This window comes from Penicillium griseofulvum (genome assembly GCF_001561935.1).
Source record: "Penicillium griseofulvum strain PG3 chromosome Unknown contig_80, whole genome shotgun sequence".
NCBI classification, from domain to species: domain Eukaryota; kingdom Fungi; phylum Ascomycota; class Eurotiomycetes; order Eurotiales; family Aspergillaceae; genus Penicillium; species Penicillium griseofulvum.
The window spans coordinates 3,988,445-4,010,986 of NW_024467471.1; the positions used below are offsets into that span (position 1 = coordinate 3,988,445).

Sequence of the window (22,542 nt, forward strand, 5' to 3'; positions counted from 1 at the left end):
CCAGTCCCAGTGTCCCAGTCCCAGTGAGAGACCTTGACCAATTGTGTAGTATCTGTTCTTACATGAAAAAAATCCCCCTTGTCTGAGCCTCCATTTGATGGAAAATTCTCTATTTGAAGCCCATTTCAAATTGCTGGATTTAATATTGCTAATATCATTTCATCTTTCTAGCTCTGTTCATTGGCCTTCCGGCGCGCTGTTTGAATTCTGGCCAAGTGAGTGTACTGTGGTGCTATGCTTTTCAATTTTGCCGGCCTTTCCCCTTATGATTACCCATTGGTGATATCTTGATGCCTGATGCCAATGATGAAAAAGAGAGCTAACTGAACATCTTTTGATGACCAAGCTACACTTGTCTGAGGCACCTCTTGAGCACCTTGTCCTTATCCTTTTCACATACCAGTATTGATATTCCCTTCAATGCTTCCACCGTTCATCTTTGTACTCGAACTTTTCTTCTGTGAATCTTGACAGAACACCCAGAGACCCCTGACTGTAACTTGCACGGCGCCAATGATGAGAACACAGAGCTACTGAACATCTTTGATGACCATGCCACCGCACTTTTGAGGCACATTTCGAGCACTTTACTTTGTCTCTTGCATTTAGCAGTCTTTGCTGGCTTTTAATTGTGAGTCCTTCTTATTGTTAACTCTACCCCCAGATATTTTACTCCAATGGCAATTGCTTGGTGGCGATGATGAGTCAGTTGTTGTTCTGAACTTCCTTGATTAAAGCATGTGCAATCTGAGCCACCATTTAAGTATTATGCCACTGATTTCCCCCTCTCCTTTCTAGACTCCTGGAATCCATCTAATCCCCATTCCCTTGGTTAAAGTTTAGCTTTAGAATTATCCCTTTCCTACCCGTAATGGATCTTGCTTTGGGCGATAATGAGTTCTGAGACATCGGAACTACATTGACAAAAATGAGATTTGAGCCCTTATTTGAAGCATGCCATTGCCCTTATCTTGTCCTTTCTCAATTCCTTGACATCTGTTGATTTTGTCGCTAACTTCTAGCCTGCGATTTCCTAAATTGTCAACATATCTTTTACACTTCAGGAGGTAGCTTATTTGGCAATGATGAAACCCTGTTTAAATTAAATATCTAAGGATTTCAGCCAATGTGATTTCAAATATCTAAATATGGAGTTTACACGTGTTTTTGAATATCAAAATGTTAACTTTTGCCTGAATAGCCCGTGCCCCACCACATGTACCCACCTCAGTGGTCCTTCCATGGGTTATCACGCCTTTCCCAGGGCTTAGCACCTCATCGAGGGCCAAAATCCCTTATCGTTGGCTCCAAGCGACATTGCTGTGTTTTCTGTGGGGAAAAAAAATATAATACATAAATTTCTCCTTTAACTGATTTGAGATCTTTGGTCGATATGGACAAAAAAGACTTCGCCGTGACATATAGAGGACCCGTTCAGGATGATGCTACAAAAAGCTTCCGATCGGAGGACCGAGATGAAGAGACTGCAAGAGATCCTATGGCCGCACCATTAAAACGGCAACTCAAGTCTAGACATCTGCAGATGATTGCTATTGGAGGTGAGTTTTGCGGTGAAATTATTTTGCATTGATGCTGACCAAAGTATCAGGCATTATCGGTCCTGGTCTACTGGTGAGCTCGGGAAATGCGCTGCACGAGGGTGGACCTGCAGGGGCTTTGATAAGTTTCTCACTAGTCGGAATTATCGTCTTCTTTGTCATGTAAGGAGTGCATTCTCTTGCGCCAAGAATGATTCTGACAATTATAGGCAATCGCTGGGTGAGATGGCCACCCTGATCCCTGTAACTGGATCGTTTACCGAGTATGCGGAGCGCTTTATTGATGACTCTCTTGCGTTTGCGCTGGGATGGGCATATTGGTACTTATGGGTAACTGTACGACACCCATTGAACATTCTACTATCGTGAGCGATTCCTTGCTAACCCGATACTCTAGGTCCTGGCAAATGAATATAATGCGATATCCCTAGTCATTGGGTACTGGACAGATGCTGTTCCTCAATGGGGTTGGATCTTAATCTTCTGGGTGATGTTCCTTACCCTCTCAAATCTCGGAATTTTGGCCTACGGCGAGATGGAATTTTGGTTATCTCTGTATGGTTTCATGTGCTTTGGTTTGGAACATCAGATTGGCTAATAGACCACAGTATCAAGGTGTTGGCATTGATTGTCTTTTTTATTCTCGCAATTTGCATCAGCGCAGGTGGCATTGGACCGCGTGCTACTGGGTTTGAATATTGGCATGCCCCTGGGGCATTTGCAGATTCAATCAATGGTGTTGCGAAAACATTTGTTGTTGCGGCAACATTGTATGCTGGAACTGAGATGTATGTTATCCAATATCAAAAATCTGGGAAATGGCGAAAGCTGACAGTCAAATTAGGGTTGGCATCACCGCCGGAGAATCGGCGAATCCCGGAAAAGCAGTACCCAGAGCTATCAAGCAGGTCTTTTGGCGCATCTTGATTTTCTACGTTGGTAAGTTCACATTGAAACAGAAGACTGAAGCATTACTGAACTATATCCAGGTACTATCTTCTTTATTGGAATGCTCATCCCATGGAACGATAAGAGATTGCTGGGCACATCGTCGAAGACAGCCAGCTCGCCCTTGACAATCTCGTTAGAGGATGCTGGAATCCTTCCAGCCGCTCACCTCATTAATGCTCTCATCGTTATTAGTGTCATTTCTGCAGGAAATAGCTCGCTTTATGTGGCATCTAGAACACTGCTTTTCCTGTCTCGCAACGGAAAGGCCCCAAAATTCATCGGCCGGACAAATCGTCTGGGAGTCCCATGGGTGGGCTTGATATTCACCAATGTCTTCGCCTGCATTGTATTCTTGGAGCAGTCCTCTAGTGCTGGAAGAGTCTACTCGGCATTGATCACTCTTTCGGGCGGTATGTTTATCTTCCTGGACCCTTCCCAGAAACCCCTTTGTTCCATGCTAATGAAGCACAGTTGCCACCTTTATTGTTTGGTCAGTAATCGGAGTTGCACATATTCGATTTCGACAAGCCCTGGTTGCTCAAGGCGAAGACCCATCGAAGCTGCCATTCCAAGCTCTCTTTTACCCATATGGAACCTACCTCTCGCTGGCAGCGAATGTGTTCCTCATTTTCTTCCAGGGATACACTTGCTTCCTCAATCCTTTCAGCTCGACTGACTTTGTGATCAACTATATCCTGATCCCTGTGTTTGTGTTGTTTGTGATTGTGTACAAGTTCTGGAATAAAACCCATGTCGTCCGACTGGAGGATATGGATATCTGGACCGGGCGAAGAGAGCAAGTCGAATTGGAAGAGCCCGAGTCACCCAAGAAGGCCGCCAAGTGGTGGGCTCGCATTTATTCCATTGTGATAGGGTAGAATAGTTACCCTCTGTCTTATACAATACTATCCACACAAATCTGAAGCTACCTTTCGGTTATATGCCGGGTAAAGTAGTAGGAGACTAGCATGTGACACAATTGAACTTAATCTATTGTCTACATACTCCGTAAAGAGAATCTGCCGAATATAACTTCGCGCGAGTAACAGATATCCACGAAGTAAACAGCACACGGGCCAGATATGATCAGCCGGAGACCGTCGGAGAGCGGGTAAAAATGAGGGGACAATAATATATACACGAAGCACAATTCGGTAGAATCTCTTATCTTGACAACCAAGAGATTGAATATTTCTCACTACAACTGTTGTAGATGGACGGAATATCAGAAGTCTCAGTATTTACTCCGTACACAAATTTTAAATGCAACATGTTCTCTTATTAACCCCACATGGCCCGCTGAGTAATGGACGTGCTGACAGGTGACTCTATAATTGGTCCGATAAATGGGACAGATCCTGGTCATATCAGCTGCAGCACTCTAAAACAGCCCCCTTCTCGAATGACCCCCGTCGATCGCCTTCTCTGATAGGGCCTATTTCTAGGAATTCGGAGTCGTAACACCACTCGATTCTTCACGTCCTCAATCGGCCAATCGGGACTGTTTTGTACCTCGCTTTGACTTCTATCCTTCAACGTTGCCGCTCGGTGAATGTTCCTGATTCGGGTATGGGGGTTGTTAAATGATTATTTGGACTTGCAGCATCACATTGCCAATGAAAAACCAAGACGGCTGGATGAACAGAATGTAACATCGCATTGATAGCGAATAGATTCTCTTCGCAGTCCGGAGAGACCTCCGGCAAGCTATATTTAAACAATCAACTTTCCCATAAAATTTAAAGGTCTACAAGACGAGAAATATTCACCCAAGGCTCAAATCTCCTATTATACCGCCAAAATGCAGTACACCAAGGTAATATACTTTTCCAGCTCAACGTTATCAATCATTAACACAAATATCAGATCTTGGCCTTGGCCACCCTCTTCATATCTAGCACCCTCGCTGCTCCGCTAGACGTTGAAACTCGTGCTTGTGCCGCGACATGCGGCAAAGTTTGCTACACTAGCAGTGCTATCAGTGCCGCGCAGGACGCTGGCTACGACCTTCACAGCGGAAATGATGATGTCAACAACTACCCCCACGAGTACCACAACTACGAAGGTTTCGATTTCCCAGTTCCAGGAACTTACTACGAATTCCCCATTCTCAGCAGTGGCAAGGTCTATACTGGCAACTCTCCTGGTGCGGACCGTGTTATTTTCAACGACGACAACGAGCTTGCTGGCCTTATTACCCATACTGGAGCCAGCGGTAACAACTTTGTGGCATGTACCTAGATGATGAATTGGAATTCAATGAAATCAATATTTACACTTCAGAACATATATTGATAGTGTATGCAAAATCGGGGTATTTGAATGTAGGAGTCATCCTTATCATGTAGACAGAGAAATGAAACTGTCAACATGCTGTATTTGTCTCCGTTGCTTTAGGTATCTAGAGGCAAACAACAATCGACACCCGCACATTTGCGAGAATGTGGGAACTTGTCGTCGTCGGGGTTTGATACCAAGGAGTAGAAAATATGTAAACAAACGAGAGAATATATACCTCGTGTGAATGTTACTGTTGGGATGTGTTTGTCGTTGACTGATCGCAGCGAGTGCACATTAGCTTCTCGCGAAAATTGATTAGACTTGTAGGGTTGATCGAAAGTTATCGTTCAGATAGGAAACTAGCATTGAGTACCATACAGCTAGGCGTAGTGGAGGGGGGCGGGAGAGAGAGAGAGAGAGAGAGAGAGGTATACGGACAAGGAGAAAACAAAAAGTGTGAAGGAACTCGAAAGGAAGTGCGGGGTCGACCATCAGGGTCTCGGCGGTGTGTCTACCTCGACATCTCGAGATGGAAGCGACAAAAGTATTCAGAAGAAAACATAGGGAAACTGCTACTGACTCTGATAGTATGTTTTCTTTTCTTGTAATAATCCGTCACTGTGACAACCATGCGTTTCAACTAGAAGGGACTCAAAGTACTATAACTGTGGTCTCTTCATCTAATGTGATCTCATAGTTTGAATGCGTGTTCTCGATGAATCACATGATATGTATTCTAATTGCAAACACCATCATATCTCACATCCGCACGCCTCATCCTTATGAGCTGTCAAATGGCCTTTAAAAATCAAGAATAAACCATCACCTAAGTGACCTTGAGTCAAGACTGGGAATAAGGACGTGGCTACAAGATCAAGCTTATCATACGAAGTAAATTATGTCCTAGCTTAAGTTGAGTATGACATCTGCCATAGGCACATCAATGATATATCGGAGTGGAATGACGGTAAAGATTGATCATTTCTTCCCAATGAAAGGGTCCTTCCAAATTTTGACTTAACCATGGTTAACCTTCGGGGCTTCCCGAAGGTCCCACTTAGTCATCTCGGCATTGGAAGAACACAAGCCCCGAAGTGCGCGTCTTCGGCGTTATATGTCACCCGGAGGCCCGAATATTCATAATTATGAGACCCATCCATTATTTACTACTATCGGACTCGCTATTCGGACAAACGGACGAAACATAAGGACGAAATGTTAATCTTTCAGTTTCTATGGAGTACATAGGTATACGTTTGATTTATAATCTGAGGGGACCGAAGGCATAACCCCCCCCCCTGTAAGGTGAGTGGGGTTATGCCGAGTCTGTCCATTGCAGGGATGGACTTTTATATATAAAGTCGATACCTATCGCTACAAGCATACCACAATTATCTTTTCAGCTTCAATCACAGATCAATCGCAACAATGTCATCCACAATCAAACCCATTCAGCTCTACGGTGGCATCCTCGGCCCCAACCCCCTCAAAGTCGGACTCATCCTCACCCTCCTCGAATTACCATATGAACCCGTTTCAGTCCCCTTCGCGAAGGTGAAGGAGCCCGAGTACCTAGCGCTCAATCCCAATGGGCGCCTACCTGCGATCCATGACCCAAACACCGACCTCACCATTTGGGAGAGCGGCGCCATCATCGAGTACCTCATAGAGCGCTACGATACCAATGAACCCCGCAAACTCAGCTTCACACCCGGCAGCGCAGAGGCCGAGCTTGCACGCTCATTCCTCTATCTTCAGGTCTCCGGCCAGGGTCCGTACTACGGACAAGCCTTTTGGTTCAAAATCTACCACGAGGAGAAGATCCCTAGTGCAGTGGAACGCTATGTCAACGAAGCGAAACGCGTGACAGGCGTGCTTGATAAGTGGCTGGCTAAGCAGAAGGAGGCCAACAAGGATGTTGGAGATGGTCCCTGGTTGGTTGGCAACAAGATGTCGTACGCTGATCTGGCGTTCATTCCTTGGCAACTCAGCGCACGGAAAACACTCGCTGATGCGGGGTTCAACGTTGATGAGTCCCCGAATGAGAACGAGTGGTATGAGCGTATGACGTCCAAAAAAGCAATCAAGGATGTTATGGATTCTGCGGCTGAGCAGATGGCCAAGGGGCATTAGATGTGACGGTTTAGGCTTCCGAGGAAATGTAATTCGAGTGTCAGATGTATTATGACAGAGCAATGCAATCAAAAGGCAAGGTTTCTGGTTACTGTGATTGACTCCTAGTGTCTCGTGTCGTTCTGTATTTCCTTCTTCTCTAATTCGACAGAGCGAATTATGCGACTAGCACCCATGGATATGCGCACAAACAGCAAAAAACATCGTCCCAAACTCATCAGCAGATTGTAACCACCGCTCAATCCTCTCACGCCGGGCACCTGTTCCAGTCTCAGCGGATTTCCACAGCTCCGATATCTCGAGCATCCCATCCTCCCAGCGAGACAAGTACCGATTGTATTCTCTATCCCAGACTGCGCGATCTGAAGCTTCCCAGAGTACTTTGCTTTCCGGAGCCATAGTCCCCCTCAGTTCTTCGGCAACGAAATTCGGCAGCCCAAGTTGGGTATTGTAGATATTGGTGAAGAGATACATGGTAAACAGGGTACGACGCTTGGCAGAGGCGACTATCCATGACTCCCAGTTCGGCCGGGTCTGAGATCCTTCTGCTCTGCAGGCGAGGCCTGCTTTAGCGGATCGGAAAGCAATTTCTTGCATCCTTATCTGCGTTTGAGTATCGAAGGACTGAGGTTCCTCGACCGTGCCTGTTCCCGGAAAGAAATACATCGTCATGGAGTAGATGAGATATGCCTGGAACGAGCATAGGCTATCAAAGTCACTTCGAACGGCATCCTGTGTTATATTAGGCTGAGGTATAAGGAATAATAAATTGTCAACATACTGGACTCTCAATCTTGCTCATCTCTCCTCGAATCGTGCCCAGAATTAAGTGTTCACACCCAGGAATCCGAGTCAACCACGTCCGAACAAGGGTGAAACAGTAAGCCAAGACAGGTGGACAAGTCCCCAGTTGCATTGAATGAAGAAAAGGCGGTGCCTTTGAGTTGAGTAGATTCCTAAGATATGATTTCAACACACACGTGAGATACTGTATGGTGTGAGCATTCAAATGCTTGGGCTCTTGGCCCGTCGAGCCGGAGATGTAGGGTCGTAGCCAGCGATCACGAATTTCCTCTGCATCAGTCATGGGTAGCAGATCAATTCGTTGAAAGTCCAGAACGACATTGGAATCTGGATGAACTGGTCCATTATCCGCGGCGGTAGATACATCTGCGGTGTCAACCAGACCCCGTGGCCATGAGGAATCCAAGGATATTGAATCAGAAGTTGTGCTGACCGGGCTGACATCGACAGTGGTGTATTGGTTCTCTGCATTACCACCCTTTGGCTCGATGAGTGCTGGATATTCACAACTCGTGCCTCGATGTCTGCATCGCTTGCATTTCGGCTTTGTGAGATCACACGCAGATTTAGCTTGTACACATTTTCGGCATGCCTTTTTTCGCGAAGTGCGGGGGATTCGTGATGAAGCCGGGGTTGATGGCCCAGATCTACTTGAGCCTTCCATGTTGAAGGAATATAATCTGTGGCGAGTCCGGAATTCCGTGAATGATTTCGGAGTTCCGCAAATGCCAAGCCATGAGATCATCGCACCTGGCCTCCTAAATGGCTTTATTTAGCATGTTTGCACTCTTTGAGGGTGGAAATATTATCTTGAAAATACGGATTTTTTTTTTTCATTTTGGTTCATTCTGTATCTCAAACATTTACTCTGTCACATTGAAGCCAGTTGGCAGTCGCTAGATTCCCAGTGACCTGGTACTTTTTTTGGTTTCATGATCAGAAGTTTTATTATTCACTGCATCAAACTCCAGGACATGTTCGCAAGTACTAAGAAAAACAAAAGGCCTTAGATTGAGGGTGTTGAATTAACATCAAGAGGGCCAGGTGACCCTGAACCTTGGAATAGTCCCAAGGTCGACAGCAAAGCTCATTGCGGAATTCCGAAGCAGGTCCACGGGCCCAGATCTCCATCCCAACTATAAAATCCCCTGCCCAACTCAGTTCTACAAAACACTTACAACTTCGATTAAAACTTCACTCACAATTTATTGATCATGCCTCAAGTCTACACAACAGACCACTCAACCTCAGTCCTCCGTACGCACAGTTGGCGTACAGTCTCCAACTCCGCGCCATATCTCCTTCCACACCTCAAGCCACACATGAAAATCCTGGATATAGGCTGCGGACCTGGCTCAATCACTATTTCCTTAGCAAAACATGTCCCATCAGGACATGTCACTGGCGTGGAATACGTGACCGATCCATTAGAAGGCGCGCGTGCCCTTGCGCATGCTGAAGGCGTGTCGAACATTACTTTTCAAGAAGGAAACATCCACACCCTGCCATTCGAGGACAACACATTTGACGTGGTACATGCACATCAGGTTCTGCAACATATTTCGGATCCAGTTCATGCGATAAAGGAAATGAGGCGAGTCGCTAAGGACGGTGGCATTGTTGCGTGTCGCGAGTCGGCGGAGTTGAGTTGGTATCCTGAGTCTGAGGGGATCGCTAAGTGGCGGGAGGTTACGGAGCGCATGCAACGTGCTAAAGGTGGAAATCCGCATCCTGGGAGGATGATTCATGTTTGGGCACGCGAGGCTGGGTTTGATAGCGGGAGTATGCAGAGGAGTGCGGGGGCTTGGTGTTTTGCGAGTGATGAGGAGAGGGCGTATTGGGGTGGATCTATGGAGGAGAGGGCTAGATCCTCCGGGTTTGCGAAGAATGCTGTTGAAGAGGGCTTTGCAGAGCCAGAGGATTTGGAAGTTATTGCAAGGGGATGGAGGCAGTTTGCGGAAGACGAAGATGCCTGGTTTGGTTTGTTGCATGGGGAGATATTGTGTTGGAAGTAAAATGGGCAATTGTTGACTTTCAAAGGTGTTTTAGCATTTAGAATAGTAGTGACGAGATATCTCAATGCAATGTTAAGAAGCAAATGTGATGATGTATATAACTTTCGCAAAACGCAACCTTCAACTCTAGCAAAGAAAAACGTGGATCTGAAGAACGCTCGGGTGACGAGAGACCTTCAAGCAACAGCCCATGCTGAAGACAATTACCAACCACCATCATCATCACTGTGGTGGCTGTGATCTGAGTCATGGGCCTCTTCTTCATCGCGACGGCCCGCCTCGTAAGCCTCTTCGAGATCAGACTTTTCATCCTCTTCGTCTAAAGAGATAATTAGTATGTGCAAAAAATAAATAGTTCAATCGAAGTAAAAGATGTCACATACCGATCTCGTGTGCAATCACAGCACCGGCAATACCGCCGACGGCTAGACCAGCAGCACCGGCTGCGAGATAGCCACCGACGTTACTGCTCTTCTTCTCATGCTGCTGCTCGCCCTGATAGTAGCCAGGGCTACGATCATCGTAACCCGAAGGTGGCGGACCCTGGGGAGGCGCATAGTAGCCCTGGGACTCGGGAGGAGGAACGCTGCGAGAGCCATCACTGTATCCAGAGTAGCCAGGCTGCTGATAAGGCGCCTCCCACTGGGAGCGACCAGTGGCGTGCTCTACGTAGAATGCGCGACGAGTACTGGGCTCCCATTCCTGACCCCAGCCCTGGGGCAGGGGAGGTGGGGGTCCTGGAGGGGGACGAGCTAGTGGTGGGGGTGCACTGTATGGGCCTCGGTCGTATGCTGGACGGTCATATCCATCAGCCGGTGGGCGCCCGTAGGGGTCGTATGGTGGACGGTCTGGGGGAGGGCGAGCGTAAGGATCGCCGTAAGGTGGAGCGTAGGACATGATGAGTGTATGGAGAGGTGAAAGAGGGAAGATAGAATGAATTGGGGAATGAGAAAGACGGGGGAAGATGAGGGCTTTTATGGGAAAGAAGCGTAAAGAACACCGTTGTCAACCATCATCTTCCGACCAGAACCGAAAGACCTAACTCCACACAATATCTGTCCAACACTATAATTATGCCCCCACTTCTAAGGAGTTACATGTTAGCGCCCAAGTTCGCGCTCCGATTAGGCAGATGCAATATTCAATGCTCCACGAGCCCCTGGAGGGGTAGGGTGGTCAGACTAACAATCACATCGCCTTGCAGGGCGAGCCAGCCAAAACCTATCGCCTTGCAGGGCTAGTTCACAAATTGACCAATTCGATTGTGGCATGCCAAGTGCCCCTGTTCAATGTGAGTGTGTCACAAGCCATATACCATAGTACGGAGTAGAGGTTGTATATATAACATAGCCAGCAACTTTTTTTTTCTCCACCCAGGAGCTTGACTATTTGTTTCCACAGTTCGGTCTCACAATTGGTACAAAAGGGGCCTTACTGGCAAGGATGTATAAATAAAAACAAAGGGGGATATAATTACGTGCAGTGGAGAGTTCTCCCCTATAGGGGGCTGCGGGATAAAATCCGCCTATCATGGTACCGCCGAGCCACGATGTGGCTCAGGTAACCGAGTTGTGGAAAACACAGCCACTGACTGTCACACACGTGGCTAGTGGGTGTTGGGGCTTGGCATATTTAGTACAAAGTAGTTTCACGAGGAGAGGTGTGCTCCGACAAAACCAGTCACAATTGGTTTCATAGATATTGAACTGTCAAAAAAGTATGTGGCTAATGCAAGTAGGGTCGGGATCAAGACCGCTATCTACCATGTATAGTATGAAGCTCGTGTGACCCTATACTCCATACGGAGTACAGTAATGTTGATCTCTTTACTCGAACACATTCCGTTCCTGAGGCAACCAGGCGACTAGAAGGATCTGTCAAGGAGTAACGATGGATTCTCTTTCACTTTGAGTCATTGTTATATTCTATTTGGACTAGTAGAACTTGCCATATTGATGCGTCGGTTTTCCTATCTCTAGAAATGATGTCTTTCGCTAGTGCTGTTTCCAATACATACGATGTACACGCCAGCATCCGACCTCGGACTCGCTGAAATAATACTGTGTAGCGGCCTCCAGGGCTGGGCCCAGCCTGCGCGGGGCCATCCGGAGACTGGACTACGACGATCGGCCACATGGGGAATTCCCCGGTGTTTCGTTCAATGAGCGTTGCCAGAAGAGATAAATGCGTACTACTGCGTACGGAGTACTCTGTAGGGAGTACTCTGCAGGAGGTTTCTAGATATACTAGCCACCGCTCCTCCGCGCTGGAAGGATTTTTGGAGAAGACATCGACTCTATAGTCCCTTCTCACAATACATGTACTATTACAAATTTGCCTAATAATCAGGGTAATAATAATTGATCATCAGGTACGAAATCTTCGTATTATAGTCGTGGCTATGAGCGGCGCTTTAGCTAGCAATCACAGAAGACCAACCGGCGCACATTCCTTTTGACAGTTGAAAGTCCACGCTCAACATCATATCATCTCAGGTTTAGGGCCGGCGATAACACTGGACGTTTTACTATCCGGATAGAAGAACGCAGATAGGCTAAGGAAAGGGTTAGCGTATTGAAAGGACATAATAAACAGTGATGAACTCACGCAATGATGATATAGGCTGCAATTAAGAGGACACCCTCTAGATAGTTGCTTCGGCCGTCCAGGACGAGGAAGTTGACAACAAAGGTGGTCACGAAAAGACAAATAGTCTCAAAGAGCGTAAAGTACAGGGACATGTCCTTGTCCATACACCAGCCCAGGATGACGACCAGTGGTGTGACGAAAATCGCTATTGGAATGGTCAGAATGTGCACATGCAGACAGTCGTCAGAAATGGATGGAAAATCTTACCAATTTGGATACTACTACCAACGGACACACCAATCGATAGGTCCATCTTGTTCTTAGTGGCGACACTGACGGCAGTAACGTGCTCAGCTGCGTTGCCGACGATGGGCAGGATAATGAGACCAATGAATGCCTCCTTGACTTTTGACTTTTTGATCATTTCGGGAATAGCATCCACTAAAAATTCGGCGCAAACAGCCACCAAAGCGGTGGACAGCAGGAGCATGACAACAGCAGCGGTACGTGACATTGTGGGTTCCGGGGCTTGAAAATCTGTCTCTGGAACCACGGCATTATTCTGGTCAGTTAGACGAGAAGCACCACGGGCGAACTGCACTGCGTTTCCGGCCGGCGGAGGACGACTGATATGTGCAGGGAGCGAATTGCTGCGAGAAATTCCTGGGCGCGAGGCATTGTTTCCAATAGGAGGCGAACCTGGTGACTGGGAGCTGAAAACAGTGTTGGAAAGCAGAGACGGTATAGGTCCGAAAGGAGAACGGCGTTTCCTAGGATCATCTTCTACGCTTTCAAGTACAGCGACGTTAGGATCGGATGGAGAAGGACCGCTGTCCTCGGGTGCCACGATCTGAGCCTTTTTCTCTGCCTTTCGGGCCTTGCGCATCTTGCGATCGCGTTTCTTTGACTTCTTACTCGCTTTGCTGTCCATACGGCTCAGAGCCAAACCAAAGTCACGAGAGTGGACTGCGGAAGAGGAATGAACATCGTCGTCGGCATCGTACCGAATTTCGTCACCGAACTCAATCGCGTGTTCATTGCTGTCAACGGAAGTCTGGTTTTCATTGGAGCTCGATGTAATAGGCTTTTTTTGGATGGAATTACGAGAGGTTGTTCCTTTTGAGCTTGTACTTGACTTTCGGTGTCTGCGGTACTTCATTGCTCTTTTGATTCTTTTGGCAGTGGTCCAAGAAGTCGTAGTGTCATCCGAATCATCACTGGAGCTAGATGAGGAGTCCGAAGAGCTGTTCATGAAGTCTGCCAAGATACCAGGCTTGGATTCCTCGTCGATTATAGCCTGGGGGGTACTAGCATAGAGATACGAGTGCGTTCTCAGTTGAAAGATGATGTAAAGAATATACACCAATAGAAGAACGACACTGGTACCGCGACTGACCTTGAGCGTCTCGTGATCGGCCTCAGCACTATTCGAAAAAGAGGCGTGGAAAGCAGTTGGCAAGAGGAGACTCATCACACTCAAACTGAGCAGACAAGCACTCATCTGAGTAACGGTACTGTTGTAAATCTGTTCTCGGAAGCGAAGGCCACCAGACAGGAATGCCATGCCCATAATAAGCAACAGATTGGCAAGAATAGAGCCGAGAAGAGAAGCTTGCACGATGCGAATCTCGTCCTTAACTAGAGCGATGATGAAGATGATCAATTCGACTGCATTTCCAAAAGTGACGTTGATCAAGGCTCCGATGGTGTCACCAAGACGACTGGCGACGCTCTCTGTGGCATGACTGAGTAGTCCAGCCAGGGGGATGATGGCGACTGCATTCATCGCGAAGATGATGGCTGGGTCCAGACCTGCAGCTTCGCAGGCGATGCCGACCGGTACAAAGACCAGCAGGACATTAACCCAGCTGTGACAAACTGCATCTTTGGTATGGTGGTAGAAACGGCCGGAGCCGTTTCGCATACGGATCAGAAGTCCTGGCTTTTGGTTTGTTTCCATGGTAGACCCTGGAGTATGGTCCTCCACTGGTATTTTCACTTCTCCATGTTGAGGAGTGTCGGTATTAACAGGATCGGCGGCCTGTTGAGAGGGAGTCTGATCTGGCAGGCCGCTAGAAGACGCGTGAGCTTTCGCCCACGAGTTAATCCGGTCTGCAAAAGGGAACATTGTTAGCAAGATATATAAGAAGTTAAAGTTCTCGGGATAGCTATGGCTTAGCTATAGCTTAGCTATAAGCTTTGACCCCTTGTTACCACTTACGCATGTATTTCAGCGAGAAAAGACAGATGAAAGAAGGCAACAAGCCTTTGATGATAAGACAGTAGATGATAGAAACAAAAAAGTGAAGTCGACAGTTGACATGCAAGTTCTGCAGTCTCTTAAGGGGGAACTTGGAACGGGGCCAGACTTATTTAAGATCTTGGTGGCTTGGCATGATGATATTCTTAACGCCACACTTCTTTTTCCATCTCTTTTCGTCTCAGCCCTGGAGAGAGAGGTGGATCGTCACCCCCAAAGAATGTTTTTTTTTTTTTTGGAAATTTTTTTTTTTTTGGAAATTTTTGACCTATGAACATTTAATACATTCTCAATCATTTTTCTTTCACCACAAATACATCCCTAGCATCGCGTCAAATTTGAAATGCCAGGGGCTTCTTCGTACTCCATAAATTGGACCTTTCCAATCTAACGAATGACGCGTTCCCCACGAAAGTCCCTATAAGGATGCCAAGAATAAGAGGCGGGAAGTCAGGGTCCATTTCCTAGTCGATCGATACTATTGGTCAACCAGCATCACAATCTCCCACTAGGCTACCATGTTTGGTTGTGATTTTTATTGGCAAGAGGCCTTGGTTTCGCTTATTCTTGTTGGGCATTCTACAAGAGTACTGGATCGATATACGATATACGTATATGTGCGCGCTTGCTTGACTGTGATATATTTCCGGAACGGCTTCATTCATGTCCGTCATATGGAATACAGATGTACTCTATGAATGGATATTCCGTACATGGATGTCGGTCTTATTGCGCCTCTCGGCATTTTGATCGTGGAGTTTCAGTCCCACATACACATGTGGCTGTGTTTGTGGCTGTTGCCACAATCTATCATCCTTGGCTCTTACCCTTAGGCGACCTCCAGGCCACATTGCGGATTTACTAGCCCTGCACGTACCCATGGAATTTTAATGAGGTCACTCTTAGTGTCTTAACCTGAAACGTTGGGAACACAAGGAAATGAGGTCTTGAAGCACCCATCCTCCTATATCAAGGTAAAGATATCAAGAAGACAACTATGGCGGCTTCATTGCTACTTGGGGGTAGTCGAGGGTCAAACAGCAGTGCCAGCCCAAACACCTAATTTCCAGACGGGCAAGTATGTCATGCACCGAACAGGCCAAATTGAGATCGGTAGACTAAAAAGGAGCTATAGCGTCACGTGTTCTCATATTGGCACATCGCACATCTTGCACGAATGAACACAGGATATGCAAGATGCCAATAAGACCAGAGCCCAAACTAACCAATAACACCTAGCTGCTTTTGCATATATGTTGCGGGGTTTCATCAGACTTCTCTGTGCTGAGAAATATTCAATACCGTTGCTACCAGCGATATCGGTATTCGGATCAGCATCAATATTTGGCCATGAAACCTTTGCAACGCCGAAAAAGTTCTATAAATAGCCATTCTTTATGATTTGGGCACATGCGGCATAGCATTTTGGATGTGTTAATGTGGAAGTATGTGATAAATTATCTCTAACATGAATCTAGGTTGAGCTAAATACATCCATCAGCTTCGACATCTACAAGAGCCTATACTTCACAGCAACAGCAATACAGATAACCATAAATGCCACAAAAGAACCGAGTATACCAAAAAACCACGCTAACCCCTCAGAATCCCCGCCTGGGACAGGGACGTTCATTCCCCACAACCCCGTAACAAGGTGACACGGCACGAATATGGTAGCGAGGAGAGTAACCTTACTCAAACCAGAGTTAATAGTCAAACTCAGTCGGAGATTTGTAGCGCTCATCTGTGCTAGATAATTCGCCTGGGACCGACCAATAATCTCGTCGATGTGCCCCAGTGTCGACAACGTTGTGACCAGATGGTCCTGGACGTCGCCGAGATATAGAAGCAGGTCACCATCAGGGAAAACAGGGTGCTTATCGGGGGATTGGCAGCGCTTCACGAATCCATTCAACACGTCGACCTTGCCGTTGAGGCATCGAATTATGTGAGTGATCTTCTTGCGGAGAACATCGACCTGCGGAATGAGAGCTTGAGCGTCGTCGATGCGACTGATGAACACTTGATCCTCAATTGCCTCGGACTCACGTTCCGCTTCCCGGACAAATGGCTCGAAACTATCGATGATGTCGTCTCTATAGATTGGTTGGCATATATTCATTGAAAGAATGTTAATAAACAGGAATTTGGTTGAACATACATCATTGCATAGCAGACCCAGTCACTAGTCAATACGGTGGGATCATGCATTTTGCAAATACGCTCTCGCGCCCGAGCCACATGTCCACAACCACTAGGTGAGAATGTGACCACGCCATATTGAAAGACAAGAATGTATAATGCAGCCGAGGTGGGAATCCCGGGCCGTTCCTCTTTGGTCTTGTTTTCCACAAGTGTCTGGAATGAGATCAGGTAGTAGTTCTTGTAGACGTCAACTTTCTCTCGGGGCTCTCGAATAGCAATATCCTCTGCCGTCAGAGGATGGATGGACAAGGCTTCCGAGACGGTGTCGACATCATCTTCAGTGGCGTCACATATGTCAATCCACCAGATTGGCTCGTTTGGATCTGGGCGACCTTTGTGCTTCGCCTGGAAGATCTGGTCCAAATTTCCGCTTGGGAAAAGACCATCCCAGGTAGATGAGCCGATTGCCTGTCGTGTTTTGGACGAAAAGAAGCTAAACCGATTGAACCGCGGCTGGTCAATCGCCGGCTTCTTTAGTTGTTTAGTGTCCATCTTCCTTGTTGTGTAGCAGAATAGAGGCGGGTTGATCCGATGCCATCAGATTTTGATTGGATCGGGGCGTTCTGTTTAGCGAGTGCTGCTCCGGATTCTGGCTGACCGAACTTCCATGGATGATGAATCTGTTCAGCCCATTATATTTCCTCGAACTGGACGCTCGAGGAGATGGATTTGCGATTTCTAGGTGATTTCTATCGAGGGTGTTCATAGGTGGAGAGATGACCAGGGGAAAAAAAAGAACCTTTTTGGAAAGAGTACCTGGGCGTTAGATTTATGTGCATGTGTCAGTGGAACTACGGGGAGTAAAATGACATCCAATCATTTTAGGAGGGGACCAAGGTTTGACACCGGAACAGTCCCGAACTTGTTTTTACGTGATAAGTTCTAGAAGGATTTTTTAATTATCTAGCGCTTGATACGTTGTAATATTTATAGTTACCTCCATTGTAAGTAGATAGCATTGTTCTTGAAAGCCCATGTCATCAAAAGCTCAGAATTCTTTTACCCCCATTAATATACAACCCAAAACTCCCATGAAATACATTGCTTGGCTGGCCTCGGCACATCGTCATCCGGGACAAAAAAAGAAGCGTCAGTAGATTTTCGTGAATTTGGTAGTGGCATCTTAACGTACGTTAGTGATTAAACATAATCAACCACATTGTATATCGCCCTACCATGCTCGATCATCATTTAATCTTTTCTCCGACTGCCGAGTCTCCATCGCTTGTCCACGGTCAAAGCCGTACGACTTTCGCAATCGCGGATACACCAGCCCAAAGAATACGATGACCGCTAGGAGAATAATAAAGGTAGGCAAAAACATGAAAATAAAGAGGAAAACGCTCAATCCGAGGGTGATATTTTGCCCACGAAGAACTCGACGGGCCATGATCTCGACGACTGAGGACATATGGTAGCCAAGTCCCTAGGGACACGAATGACGTGTTCAATTCAAATTGACTAGGAAAGGAGAATAATATGATCGAGTTGGGAATGATCTCATTGTGTTCCGGTCGCGCATGTTACTCCATATACTTATAGCTATATGGAAGCGCCGGATGTATGTGCACTGCCATCCCCAACATTGTGGCTAATAGCACCCCGTTTTTAGCAAAAGCTGTAGAACATACTCCGTAGTCTGTGTGAATGTTGATGCCTGTGCCATTAGCCGTGATGGATCCAAGTTTTCCAATCTCCACACTTGGCGCCAATATTATTCAGACATAGCAGATCTCCAATAAAATGTGGGTTCCCTTGAATTTGAAAATCAACGGATTTAATCGTTTTGCCCTACGGAGGCTTGGCGTAAAATTGTAGGCAGCAACATTTTGCTCAACGGTTTTGCCCTGAAATTGCGTAGAATCCTTCTCCTGTCAAGGCAGCGAGATATCCCAATTGTGGATTGCTCCATTGTATAGCGTTTTCACTCAATTTTCCCGAAGGTCAAATGCTGATGCTTGTCCTGGATTCAGCCCTAGGTCAACTAGATGCGCCCGTGGATCAAGCCCTTTGTAATGATCAGGAACAATCTTGGAAAATTTCGGGTCTGAAACAATTCAGGTGTTTTGTTGAGTATTACAACTATTGCACATCAAAATCCTCTCAAGTAAGGATGATTGGAAACCTGCGTATGATTGGATAAATGTAAGAAAACTTCATAGGGCTGAAGCTTGGCTTGCGGGGCTCGCGTTACTCCAAGTTTAGCAAAGATCGGATGATCGGGAATACAACTCTGTCACGTAATTTTGGGTATCGTAGGAAGAGATGTGATCAGCGGTAATGAAGAATATCTCCTACCGCCTTGTATTTATCCCCTGGAACAAGAATAGAAGGAAATGGAACAACCTTGGAATGTTGAACCTTGAGTGTAATATTGACAATCCTCCACATTTTCCCAACTTCTGCAAATGTAACCTGAACCTTTATCCAACTTAATCCTCACTTGTTACTCTCCTGTTCTTCTCAACAGGTCCCTTCCCAACATGTCTTGGCTCGCGGGGTATGGGGATACTGATGAAGATGATAACGACAACCTGGGCGTGGACTGGGTACTACAATATGACTTTGGAGACATTGGTAAATGACGTGCTTGCATGGGATATCCTTGACCTCCTGCCTATGCTGACAATCGTTAGATCAAGCTCAAGTTATTACAGAGTTTCGAACGCTTATTGACGACCTGACTGAGGCTGGTCTTCGGGTTCAGGTTCGTCACGGCCACGGTCAAGCGCTATTAGTTTGCATTCGGGTTCCCCGGGATCATCTAGGGAATTTAGTACACCAGTCAAGGTGAGTGCCATCCAAGTGGTCTTGAATGTTTGACGCTTTTACTTTCAGACTACCAACTAACGCATCGCAGAATCAAAGATTGGTTGTTTGGGATTACCCATACCTTACCGGATGGCGACGAAACAGCCATCGCCGACGCTGATACACCATCCGAAGAGATCCGCTCGGTATACCACGCCGTCACCTGGGCAAAGGAAATAGGAGGTGCAGGCATCACACCAGGTGTTGGAAAATGGGAGAACGTTACTGCCTCGTTTCCGTTACATGACCAGGACGCCTGTGCGGAAATGCTACGCCAATGGAATCGGAAAACCGTGTTGACGACTAGCGATTTAGATGCAATTCGAGCCTTATTTGGCGAAAAGGTATTGTTCTAGCGCAAGTCAGCCTTGAGTCGGCTATGTTATGATATTGTGACAACTAGCTAACCCCGCGCAGGTCGCTTTCTACTACGCTTTTATTCATTGCTATTCGCTATTCCTTGTGGTGCCTGCAGCATTGGGAATTCTCGGATGGCTATATCTTGGCCCATATTCCATTGTATATGGAACCATGCTTTGCGCCTGGTGCATTGTGTTTGTCGAGTACTGGAAGATTCGAGAGGCCGATTTAAGTCAGAGATGGGATGTCAAAGGCGTGGGACGACTCAAGGTGAATCGCAAACAGTATGTTTGGGAGAAAGAGGTCAAGGACCCAATCAGTGGACAGGTGAAACAGGTCTTCCCAGGTTGGAAGCAGTTTACACGCCAGCTGCTTCTGGTTCCTTTTGCTTCTGTTGCAAGCGTGGCCCTCGGAGCTTTGATTATTGCGTCGTTCGCATCAGAGGTATTCATATCCGAGGTGTATGACGGTCCATTCAAGGGGTATCTTGAATTCGTACCGACTGTCCTGTTTTCGCTATCCTTGCCTGCCATAACCTCGTTTCTCACGAACATCGCAACCCGCTTGACTGAGTACGAGAACTACCGAACGCAAGATCAGTACGATCTCGCTCAGACTCAAAAGAGTTTTGTCATGAATTTCATCACCTCTTTCCTCCCCACGATCTTGACTGCCTATGTCTATGTTCCCTTCGGCAAAGAAATCGTTCCCAAACTCGACGTTCTCCGAAGAACGGGGTTCAGGGCCGACTTGGTCACCCGACAGAAGGAATTCGAGGTCGATACAAGCCGATTCCAGCAGGAGGTGATATATCTCTCCATGACAGCTCAGGTCTTTAGCTTCTGTGAGGAGGTTGTCCTACCATATGTGAAGCATGTCTTGAGACAGAAATGGCAAAACTATCGGGATCGCAAGGCGAAAGACAGTCACAAGCGGAAGTATTCCACAGCGACTGACCTGTTCTTAATTGACCCGCCAGACGAAGCTGCATTTATGACAAGACTGCGTAGCGAGGCCGGCGCAGAGGAATACCACGTGGAGGAGGATATTATGGAGATGTGTGTACAATTTGGCTATCTTGCACTATTCGGAGTTGCCTGGCCACTGGTGCCGCTTGGGTTCCTGCTAAATAATTGGCTGGAACTGCGAGGGGACTTCTTCAAGCTCACGCTGGAGTGTCAACGACCACCACCAATCCGGTCGGACTCGATCGGCCCATGTCTACTGGGGCTGGATTTGTTGGCTTGGATGGGAACTCTATCCACAGCAGCCATTGTGCATATCTACCAGGGTCCTATTTCTGAGGTACAACTCTCCTCGCTTCTGTTAACGTTGTTCGTTGCCGAGCAGGTCTACCTGGGGATGCGATTCACTGCCTCTACAGCCCTCGAGAAGATCTTTTCGGGTACGACCCGAAGGGAAGAAGCTAGTCGCTATGCAGTACGCAAGAATTATCTTGCCGCCAGTCTGGCGAGAAACTCATCCCCCAGTTCCGGTTCCCAGGGCTCGCCGAACGGTCGGACCCGTCACCGGGTGCGTTTCAACGAGCGAGTTAATGTGTATAGCTCGAATGAAAAGGACCCGTCGAACAACGATACTCCATCTGTGTCCAAAGAGGAACCGGGGAATGATATGCTTCGTGGGTCTGACCGTGAAGCCCAGTTTTGGAGCGTGCATTCGGGGGACATGGCAGATATAGGCGTGAAGCTAATTCTTGCATTAAGCACATCCACAGCAGGGAATGAGACCAAGGTTTCAAAAGAGGCCTGAAGTTCGCTGTTCTACTATCGGTACGTCAAAGCAATGCACCTGTGACTAATGAATATACAAATTGACTGGGTAAATAAAAACAGGTTCAATCTTTGTCCTTGGTCCGATCGCTGGCTCGATCTCCCTCACCTTAACTACATAGTGGGCAAGACCTCGGGAATGATGCCCGAAATGCCGAAACTCGGGTGCTAAATTTGAATATATTAAGATAAATTAAGCAATATGAAAGCACAAAAAGTAGTAACAAGTCTCTCAATTTCAAGATCCTATTCTAGTAACTTCATGAGCCTTATCTTAAGTGGGGCTTAGTTACCGGATTAGGCATCTCGGCCAGCACTTGTGGACCCCGGATATACCCCATACTGCGTTTCCTAGCGGGAACTTGGCGTACATAGGTGAAGCATAGAAATAACAGGAATTGCTATGTCTATATCAAGTTGTATAGGTGTACAAGAGTTGAGTGTCCAAGCGGATTAACAAATTATACCTCTAAGCGGGTAGGAAGCGGGTAGGTACTATTTGAAACATGCTTTTAAGCTCATCGGATATTTATCGGAATATAGTAGGATTTATAATACTCCCGATTCCCGTGTATATAGAAAGACTAGCTACATAGTACTATGTATGCACCGTCAATAAGCCCGTAAATTACAATTGACAGCAGAAGATACTATCACCAGGTGCATACTTGAAGCGGATGATATCCCTTGACGAAGTGGGAGGACTTGTATCTCGTGGCCCCATAGGGGGATCCACCCAGCTATGCCGAACAAGGCCAGGAGTTTATTCCTAACGAGACTCAAAA

The 22,542-nt window shown here is 46.8% G+C and overlaps 8 protein-coding genes across 8 annotated transcripts; 5 read left to right on the forward strand and 3 right to left on the reverse strand.

Moving 5' to 3' along the window:
* Window positions 1–1,393: 1,393 nt before the first annotated feature.
* Window positions 1,394–3,388, forward strand: PGRI_024390 (amino acid permease; the record flags this gene model as incomplete). Its single annotated transcript, XM_040790152.1, has 8 exons — window positions 1,394–1,559; window positions 1,610–1,721; window positions 1,769–1,895; window positions 1,957–2,114; window positions 2,168–2,347; window positions 2,404–2,498; window positions 2,549–2,920; window positions 2,982–3,388. The coding sequence occupies 8 exons, from the start codon at window positions 1,394–1,396 to the stop codon at window positions 3,386–3,388; spliced, it is 1,617 nt and encodes a 538-aa protein (XP_040647105.1).
* A 923-nt stretch (window positions 3,389–4,311) lies between these two features.
* Window positions 4,312–4,751, forward strand: PGRI_024400 (extracellular guanyl-specific ribonuclease RntA; the record flags this gene model as incomplete). Its single annotated transcript, XM_040790153.1, has 2 exons — window positions 4,312–4,326; window positions 4,377–4,751. 2 exons carry the CDS (start codon window positions 4,312–4,314, stop codon window positions 4,749–4,751), a joined length of 390 nt encoding a protein of 129 aa, XP_040647106.1.
* A 1,467-nt stretch (window positions 4,752–6,218) lies between these two features.
* Window positions 6,219–6,923, forward strand: PGRI_024410 (glutathione S-transferase family protein; the record flags this gene model as incomplete). Its single annotated transcript, XM_040790154.1, has 1 exon — window positions 6,219–6,923. One exon carries the CDS (start codon window positions 6,219–6,221, stop codon window positions 6,921–6,923), a length of 705 nt encoding a protein of 234 aa, XP_040647107.1.
* A 2,126-nt stretch (window positions 6,924–9,049) lies between these two features.
* Window positions 9,050–9,742, forward strand: PGRI_024420 (class I SAM-dependent methyltransferase; the record flags this gene model as incomplete). The annotated part of the gene is made up of 1 exon (XM_040790155.1): window positions 9,050–9,742. One exon carries the CDS (start codon window positions 9,050–9,052, stop codon window positions 9,740–9,742), a length of 693 nt encoding a protein of 230 aa, XP_040647108.1.
* Window positions 9,743–9,945: 203 nt separating this feature from the next.
* Window positions 9,946–10,639, reverse strand: PGRI_024430 (WW domain protein; the record flags this gene model as incomplete). Its single annotated transcript, XM_040790156.1, has 2 exons — window positions 9,946–10,061; window positions 10,126–10,639. 2 exons carry the CDS (start codon window positions 10,637–10,639, stop codon window positions 9,946–9,948), a joined length of 630 nt encoding a protein of 209 aa, XP_040647109.1.
* Window positions 10,640–12,223: 1,584 nt separating this feature from the next.
* On the reverse strand, window positions 12,224–14,459 carry PGRI_024440 (uncharacterized protein; the record flags this gene model as incomplete). The annotated part of the gene is made up of 3 exons (XM_040790157.1): window positions 12,224–12,296; window positions 12,350–12,536; window positions 12,599–14,459. The coding sequence occupies 3 exons, from the start codon at window positions 14,457–14,459 to the stop codon at window positions 12,224–12,226; spliced, it is 2,121 nt and encodes a 706-aa protein (XP_040647110.1).
* A 1,642-nt stretch (window positions 14,460–16,101) lies between these two features.
* Window positions 16,102–17,288, reverse strand: PGRI_024450 (magnesium transporter CorA family protein; the record flags this gene model as incomplete). Its single annotated transcript, XM_040790158.1, has 3 exons — window positions 16,102–16,111; window positions 16,190–16,687; window positions 16,753–17,288. The coding sequence occupies 3 exons, from the start codon at window positions 17,286–17,288 to the stop codon at window positions 16,102–16,104; spliced, it is 1,044 nt and encodes a 347-aa protein (XP_040647111.1).
* A 1,991-nt stretch (window positions 17,289–19,279) lies between these two features.
* Window positions 19,280–21,737, forward strand: PGRI_024460 (anoctamin family protein; the record flags this gene model as incomplete). The annotated part of the gene is made up of 4 exons (XM_040790159.1): window positions 19,280–19,373; window positions 19,433–19,586; window positions 19,657–19,951; window positions 20,025–21,737. 4 exons carry the CDS (start codon window positions 19,280–19,282, stop codon window positions 21,735–21,737), a joined length of 2,256 nt encoding a protein of 751 aa, XP_040647112.1.
* Between the last annotated feature and the right edge of the window lie 805 nt (window positions 21,738–22,542).